Source organism: Amphimedon queenslandica, unplaced genomic scaffold (assembly GCF_000090795.2).
Source record: "Amphimedon queenslandica unplaced genomic scaffold, v1.1 AMPQUscaffold_12481, whole genome shotgun sequence".
NCBI classification, from domain to species: Eukaryota; Metazoa; Porifera; class Demospongiae; order Haplosclerida; family Niphatidae; genus Amphimedon; species Amphimedon queenslandica.
In genome coordinates, this window is record NW_003547282.1 from 1 (window position 1) to 8,496 (window position 8,496).

Consider the following 8,496-nt stretch of genomic DNA (forward strand, 5'->3'; position numbering starts at 1 on the left):
AAAATAGTATAACATTTAATGTAGTCCACGGTACTCACATAACATCCAGTGATTTAGCCCTAGTGTATACAGCCAACAAGATTCCTCTTAAAGAGTCAGATCAAGATGATTTTCTTTAACAAAACATGACAGATAGTCCACGCGGGGCTGCCATCTTGAAAAGCATCGATCTGATCCAGTACTGATATACAGCCTGGGCCAGTGCTGACGAACAGACATTACTGTATCAGCTATGACTACATCGGGACTGAAATAGATACTGGTCCAGGCCAGAACAACAGCCTCGATTCAGCAGTGATGGCCGTTGATGCTGGACCGTTATAGAATCAAACCTGGTCCAGGCCTGATACCCATCATTCACGGATCATGCATGGTAACTCTTGGGTGTGTAGGACAGGGGCGTATCTAGGAATTGGAAAAAGAGGGTGTTGAGGGCGCGCGAAGCGCGCCGCAATTTTGGCCACACCCACTCTTACGGCGGTAAAACGGCCTTTTCCTGCATTTTCGTCAATTACGGGTGGGGCCAAGATCATTTCAAGCTCGATTTCAAGCATACTGCTATGTTACTGGTACTTTTGATTGCTCCTTAAAGCACTGGAAACTGCTGAAATCATAATAAGGGGGCTAGATAACTTTGTTAAGAGGCTTGGTAGTGATGCAAGAGTCCAGGAGTTCAGTAATTTTCTCTGAGCCCAGCCCTGAGGGGGGTGCTCAAGCCCCCTCAGCCCCCCCCTAAATACGCCTCTGTAGGACTTAGCAATGCTTTCAGCAACGATGCACATCTGTCCATACCGTGATGAGTTGATGCTATCTTAAAGTAACAATTGGTTTTAAACTACATCAGACACTCACAGTAACTTACCAATCCTTCAGTATCCTTGCTGTTTGAATACAAGGAAAACCCAGCCATTTTTAGTCATAGAGGTGTGGTCATTCATAATAATTAATTATTACCAGTTAAAATTATATTAGAGTTAATCCAGAATCTGTAATTATTTCTGTTACCAGTCATGTTATTACTTATGCTGTAACATTGCTCTTATATATAATCATTTCTACATAAATATAATTATGAAAAAAACTACAAGTATAAAAGCATTTCAAAAAGCTTAAGCATAGAAATATAGATCTAGTATAGCTCTTGAGCATTCATTAATTATTTTTTCCTGACTTGTCTCTGTAATAACCTAATTAAAGCATCATAATTAAAACACTAATCACTGAAAAAGGAAAAACATAACAATACATCAAAGAGTATGTGCTGGTATAGACCCCTTTCAGCGAGAAGTAGCAGCTTGTGAATATCATTAATTTTGCAATGAATATCATTATATCTCAGTTAGGGTATACACCCACATAAAATAATTGGCTGCCATGTTTTACGTCAAGCAGCAAGTGCTTTCTGTGTCCTGGAGATCTTGGTCACTACATTTTGAAGCTAAAAACTATTCTAGAGTCAAGAAAGATGCCAAGAGAGCCAACCTAGGAAGTATAGTGCAATACTCTTGTTGTATGAGCCTGCTTTCCTCTTTGGGCTGTGACAGAGAGTCAAGAACTGATCGTTCTGGCTCTCCTAGACTTCTTAAGTCTTCAAAATATCTTGCTATAGTAAAGAACAGTTGATATGAAGCCTCTCATAGTCCTGAGTTCAGCACAACAAAAGTTTTATTGGCAAAACAGCTCTACTTTGCACATCAGCCATTGGGACTCTGCATAACTTTGACGTAAAACATGGCGGACAAAAATCCGTTCAATATTATTTCTTTGTATATACGGTATCACAAACTAATTCTCGCCTAAAGAGGTCTATTGTATTTTGCCCCATTGCCCAAATCTAAGATCTAGGACATTGAAATAATATTTCATGATTAAAACTAGCTCAAATGCTGCTTGCTAAGTTTTATAAAATGCTACCATGCTAAATACAAACTGACCTTTGATTTGACTGTCAGCAATTTGTTGTATTTTATCAGCATCTGACTTGTTAGCTAAATCTATTGACCGAAGCTTTGATAAAAATTGTCTCTTTGCATCTTTATTCACTGCTTCCCAGGTAAGTATCATTTGCATGAAGACCTTCCAGTCTTTCCAGTCTTTATCTGAGGCTGTTCCCATAAAGTCACTATAGACAGCTTTGGCTCCTTCAGCTGATAGCTCAGTCAATCTTTCTGACACAATAGAAGCGTCTTCAGATGAGAAAGAATCTACAAAAATAATTTTGATACACTTATACACAACTACTGGCCTACATACCTCCATTAAGTATTTTATTCTTATCAATTTTATACTAAATGAAAACATAAAACAGAAAAACAAGTATGTACTTAAATTTACCTCTTTTAATATACAGTTAAATACTTCAATCCTATCCTTATCTTTACTGGACATGGCAACAAAACATTCACATTCTTTGCATTTATCTTTTTCAAAAGGAAGAGCATGGCGCTCCATTTGAAGCTTACAGGAACATTCAGGCTTTTCACACATTATTGCAAAGTTATATAATACATCACTTTCATTCATTATCTCATGACATTTGATGATGATATGCTCACAGACGTCATACAACAGCTCTTTATCAAGATCAGAAAAACGAAACTCAATGATATCCCCGAGATAAACGAGCTCAAAAAGTAGACCGTCTGACTGAGAACAAAACCTTGTCACATTAATGTGAGGGGTCTGGGATACATCTAGTTGAGCTTTGGGATATGACTCCAAAAAATTGGCAGTGAAAGAGACTTTAAAGTGAGACAATGAAATATTCATGTCGTGGACCAGATGAAGTGAAGTAGGACTGCACTGCAGGAGGGGCAGGCGATTACAAATATTAGGAATGTAATAGCCCTGTTGATTAATGCTAACTTGGCCTGGTAAAATCTTGGTAGCCATACGTAAGGACTCAAGGAATGACATGAAAATGAATGCATTTTCGTCCTTTTCATTAAAAATGGCTTCTGCTGTAGCCTTACTAACAAATCCATGACTAGTAACAATGGGGTCATCAGAAGAATAATAGAACAGCTTATCTAGCCTATTCAAAAATGAAACTGGCTGCAAGATGATTAAATTAGAAGAGGGGGCAATCAAACTGACATCAATAATGCTCCCAAATGAAGTGAAGAAACGACAAAACTCTTGAAACGTAGAATCATTCATATTGAGCTCTTTTGATAATGCCTGTAATTCCTCTTTCATAATGTAAAGCTGATCTTTCTTATAAAAAAACTTCGAAGAAACATGAAGGAAAGTGGAACCTCTTCAGCATGATATTCCAGGCCATCTTTTATTCTCTTTTCTAGAAGGTGATACAAAGGGCCAATCTCTTCATTGTGAAAAACTTCAAAGTTTTCCATATCAATAAGATCTTGAAGCTGCAACTGCTTAGAAACATTACTAATAGCAACTTTTAATTTCTTCATTTTTTCTTCAAGATCTGTTGATCCATCGTAGGAAGCAATTACGTCACAAACTCTTTTATGATATCCACCTTTCATTGAAGCAAGTTTAGCAAAACGAATAAAATAACGAATACGTGATCTCCACCTCATTATCAGCTCCTTATCATTACGTGATGGGTTATATCGATTCTCTGGAATATCAGGAACTTCATAAAGATGATCGACATCACGAAGCAAGTTGAGAAACATCCAAACATGACTATTGTAGAGATGACCAGCAAGATGTGAAAGAATATAAGTTGGTATCTTGTTAAGACCAAGATCCCAAACATTAATGAGAGCTAGCCCACATGTGTGACTTTGATCCCATTCAGACCCAGTGAACTTGTCACGTTGCTTCCTGAGATCATCCTCAAGAAGGTCCATCATAACTTCCATTAAATGCTCATTTAGATCTTCTTTAGAGAATCCAGAGAAATCATCTAAAGAGACTCTGATTCTTTTGCCTGATAATCGAGCCATGCGCTCCACTCCGGCATAAATTGCATATGGATATCCCCAGCCTTGTTGTTGTTGTGTGAACACAATCTTATTATCAAGCTCATTTCGAGCAGCGAGCATATGGCAAAACCCAATACCATCTTCTTCCTTCAAACTTGAAGCTGCTTGCAAGAGCTTCTTTAATGCTGTGGTTTTGCTGCTGTTTGGTAGCCCACAGTTGATCAACAGCATTGACATAACCTTGACTTTTATGGTAGAATTTTGCATTCCATTTATCAACCATTTCGAATTTATTTCAAGCAGTTCATCACCTATACAAATTATATTGATTATTGCTTCAATCAGCCAAGTGTTGCCAATTTATGGCTAACAACAGAAATAATAATATAGGTTACAATACAAAATAATTTTTTTACAAAGTGTCAAAAGCTTCAGTAACCAGATACATTATACATGTAGATAAGGATTGACTGCAACATCCCTCCGGTAGAAGGACTACAAGTGGTGCAGTGGCAAAATTAGTCTCGCCCTGCCCCTTTGTGGGGTGAGACTATGGCAAAATAAATGCAACCATTTTTCATTTGCTTTTTACTTTATTTTTACTACACCATGCACAATCTGAGAATATGCACTGATGAATTGTCTGGGTGTGCGTAGGCACACGCTTATGTCACATCAACTACATATACCTGCACTATAGAGTAGATATTATAACACATGCCAGGTGTATCTAGTCTATGCAAACTTTCATAAGAAAAGTATACTATAGAACTTTCCCACCACTGAGTGTTTAGCAATGAATATCAAAACAAGCTGCAATGTTGTAGGATAGATGTTAACAGAGATGAACTCAAAAGTGACTATTCAAATATTTTCCTTTTGAATGCAAGCTCTGGCTCACATAAAAATGCTCCTTTGGCAACACTTCCACATTTGTTGTACCGTATAGCGGAAAATTTTTGTGGCCCAAAATTTTCGTGGATCTGTCCAAAAATCAATTTTGTGGCTTTAATTTTCGTGGTTTTCTACAATTCGGCCATCTTAAACCGTATAAAATTGATTTTCGCGAATTTTATTTTCATGGGTTTTGAAAAAACGCGAAATACACAAAAATTTTGGGCCACGAAAATTTTCCGCTATACGGTATAGTCATAAAATGGTGGCCGGGGCCATTTACATGTATAATAATTCATTGCTAAACAGGGTAAAGGCTAGTTTACAATATTATGCTAGTCCTGACGTTACATTGACGCTGTAATACTAGCTGAAAGCATGTGTCAAGAGGTCAAATCGCCCATGCTTTTGATTAAAAATTGACAGTACATGTTAGACGGCAATTTTTTAAGACTTACAAGTTAATAAGCAAATTTGTGGCAGAGTTCGTCCAGACTGTGACACTAGTTGTACACTTAGTTTACTAACCTGGAGGTGGAGGTTGGGTGTAGTTTTGTCTTAAAGATTCTTTCAGAGTCAGTGCTCTTTCCTTCCCGGCGAGCTCGCGGGCAAGCTTTACTTTTCCCGAGACAAACCTCTCCCTTTGCCTCTGTTGCGGCTATTATAATAAAAGTATAATAATAACAATAGTCTTAAAATTCAAACCAATACATTTTCATCCAGATAGCGTGTTTCCTGAGACGAAACTTCGTAAGAAAAATTGCTCTTGGCCTTGGCATCAGTCATGGTGCGGTGATCAATTCATTATGCCCCGCCTCAAAACAGGCATTATATAATTATAACACTGAAAATTACAAACAAATTAAAATGTACAATTTATATATCAAAATTAATGTTAAAATCAAGTCCAAGTTCCCTTTTAATAGCTTCAATCCAGGCCTTACCTAAATCTATTGCTGCAGCAGCATAACTACCTCTTACAGCAATGAATGAGCTTAAAAACTTTTGACAGTGCTCCTCCACATTAGTTAGCTTTCTTTTAAATTTTAGGCCTTTCTTGAATTCAGTGATGAACAATTCCATTGAGCAAGTTTCTTTTACTTCATTAGCAATGAGACCAGCTGAATATAACTGACTGGCAAGATCTGAAAGAGACGTCTTAAGAGGAGTAAGAGAAGCATGATAAGATCTAAGAACATCATCAATAACTTTTGTAACTCTCTTAATGTCAATACCTAACAGAGCAAAAGTCAGTGTAATATCTCATCATTACTCATTACTGTCACTAGTTTCTCCAACACCTATATTAGAGGAAGAGGAGGTAGATCTACTAGGATCTAAAATTAAATGAAAGTTAATTTAAAACAATAATATCAATTACTTGTTGAATGAGTTAAATTTCTCCGTGCTTTATGAATGATTAATATTTATAAGGTTCAACTATACCTACTAGTGGTATGTAATAATTAAGAAAAGGTACAGCATCAGGTGATCCATAAACTGATATAAGACAAGATGAAGGATCACTATTTTCCTTATCACCAAATTTATTTATGGCTTCTCGATATAACTGTAATATAAAAATTGATATACAACTATAAGATAGCAATACAAACTTACTCTACTAGGTTCAGTATGAGGACTAACCATCCATCCAGTGACTGGTGTCTTCTGTTGTGCAGCAAGATTTAATTCAATGTAATCAAAAGGAAACTTGAAATGAAAGTAAATATTTGGTCCAATTTCAGCTTTGGAGTGGTTCCGTTTAATAAACTATCAAAATAATAATCAATACATTAAATTTTTATAATAGTCATAATTATTTTGTTGCCTGCTTGAGTGCATCCAAATCTTTTGCTGCAGTAAAGGTCACTAAATCTTCTAAACCTTTCTCCTCATAGCACATCAGTCCAGCATAACCCATACTCCTCTGTACATTAGTGTAAACTATACCTAAAAATTTAGTTGATTATGATATGAGTTTACTATTAGACTCAGTACAAGGCACAGCAGCAACAGTTTTCTGTTCCTCTTGCCCATCTTGACAATCTCTTTGTTCTTGTTGCTGTTCCAGTGGTTCTGGTTGTTGCTATGACTGCAACCTCCCTTCTTGTTCCTCTCCTTCCTCTTCCTGCCTTTCTTGTACCTGCTGTCTTTGTTGATCCTGGGTTTGTTGATTAACTACTAGTGGTTGTTGCTGGTTTAGTACTGTCAGTACTCCTCCTTGTTGCTGTTGAGTTAGCACTATATCTACTCCTTGTTGCTGCTGACCTTCTCCTCCTTTGGTCTTTCCAGCTCCTCCTCCTCCTTCGGTTCCCCCAGCTCCTTCTTCAGTTCCTCCTCCTCCTCCTGCAGTTCCCCCAACTCCTCCTCCTCCTGCAGTTCCCCCAGCTCCTCCTCCTGCAGTTCCTCCAGCTCCTCCACCTTCAGTTCCCCCACCTCCTCCGCCTCCTTCTCCTCCTCTCTCATTGCCAATCATAGATACTAATATCAATCCCAGTATGCATACTAACGAAAACTCTTTACGTTCAATGGATCCATATCCACTATTAGAGTTAAACTCTCCTCCCTCTACTAATGTGAACTGGTAAGGAAGACTAGGTGTGTTTAATGGAGCAACTGCAAACTTTAAGTATGGCGAAAGATCTGGTTGTCCTGTTAAATCAACACAGTGCTGTATTTCTAACTTGAGCTGTTTGAGCAGAGGCTTTGAGAGTGATACTGCATACACTGCACTGACAAGGATGGTATTATCAGAAAATCGGAACTGCCCTCCTACAAGAGCAATGACTGCTACTTCTATTGTCTGTGAGGGAGATAAGCTACAGTGTTCTATACCAATTCTCAAACCAAAATCCTCCCAATTTATCAATTGAGGTTTGTCTCCTTGAATTGAGAATATTTTCTTCTCTGCTATTTGGACACTACTCAAAGAATTCATATTATCTATTAATGTGTAACATTATAAAAATTAACATACTGTAATATCTTACCCATCAAAGGAATTAGGTAATCAAATTGTACTCCAATATCTTCAACAGACTTTACCCTGATATCTTCAACAGATTTTGCCTCCTCCTTCTTTTTGGCTGTTATTGCCTCCTTCATCATTTTGGCTATTATCTCATCTTTTTCATTAAAGTACCTCTCAGCTTTTTGTAACTTTCTTTTTTGGTCTTCTATACATTAATTTTTGTATGAATTTACTTACTTAAGTAACACTAACCAATAACAATCTCCATTTCTTTCATCTTTTTGTCCACCATCTCAAATAAAGATATTTTCATTAGCAGCATATTTAGCTTTAATTTCTTTATTACTAGTATTCTCTACAATAATAAAAAATTTATTACTACAAATCCTCTAAAATTGTTTTTAAAAAACTTTTTTAAAAGTATTTATCCTTAGTACATAAAAATCTTTATTAAAAAATAGCATAAGTAAGGAACAATATTAGTTTAAGTTGGAGAGAAAATAAAAATAAGAATGAAATAAAAGTTAGCAAAATAAAATAAAAGTACAATGTTTAGCCGAGTCTCTGAAGTATTTATACAATTTTTTGTCAAATTTAGAGAGAAACAAAACAAGTAACTTGACCATTCCCACATTGAACCACATTAAACAATAGCAATTTATAATTATTATTAATTAACACTACATAATATAGAGAATTCACATGGACATGTACATGTATGTATTA

At 36.5% G+C, this 8,496-nt stretch overlaps 3 protein-coding genes across 4 annotated transcripts; all 3 read right to left on the reverse strand.

Moving 5' to 3' along the window:
* Positions 1-1,090: 1,090 nt before the first annotated feature.
* On the reverse strand, positions 1,091-3,159 carry LOC109587680 (uncharacterized). Its single transcript, XM_020003901.1, has 4 exons — positions 2,335-3,159; positions 2,254-2,287; positions 1,935-2,204; positions 1,091-1,187 (listed from the first exon to the last, which is right to left on the reverse strand). The coding sequence occupies exons 1-4, from the start codon at positions 3,157-3,159 to the stop codon at positions 1,153-1,155; spliced, it is 1,164 nt and encodes a 387-aa protein (XP_019859460.1). The 3' UTR covers positions 1,091-1,152.
* On the reverse strand, positions 3,157-7,112 carry LOC109587685 (uncharacterized). Of its 2 annotated transcripts, none has more exons than XM_020003905.1 (8): positions 6,783-7,112; positions 6,417-6,749; positions 6,243-6,366; positions 6,032-6,097; positions 5,741-5,985; positions 5,508-5,640; positions 5,325-5,454; positions 3,157-4,213 (listed from the first exon to the last, which is right to left on the reverse strand). In XM_020003905.1, exons 6-8 carry the CDS (start codon positions 5,580-5,582, stop codon positions 3,195-3,197), a joined length of 1,224 nt encoding a protein of 407 aa, XP_019859464.1. In that variant the 5' UTR covers positions 5,583-5,640; positions 5,741-5,985; positions 6,032-6,097; positions 6,243-6,366; positions 6,417-6,749; positions 6,783-7,112; the 3' UTR covers positions 3,157-3,194. The 2 variants fall into 2 exon arrangements, with proteins under 2 accessions (XP_019859464.1, XP_019859463.1); XM_020003904.1 differs by having other exon boundaries at positions 5,741-6,031; positions 6,077-6,133; positions 6,178-6,366.
* Positions 6,886-8,131, reverse strand: LOC105314826 (keratin, type II cytoskeletal I-like). The gene is made up of 3 exons (XM_011409210.2): positions 8,023-8,131; positions 7,790-7,975; positions 6,886-7,742 (listed from the first exon to the last, which is right to left on the reverse strand). Exons 1-3 carry the CDS (start codon positions 8,090-8,092, stop codon positions 6,886-6,888), a joined length of 1,113 nt encoding a protein of 370 aa, XP_011407512.2. The 5' UTR covers positions 8,093-8,131.
* Positions 8,132-8,496: the final 365 nt, after the last annotated feature.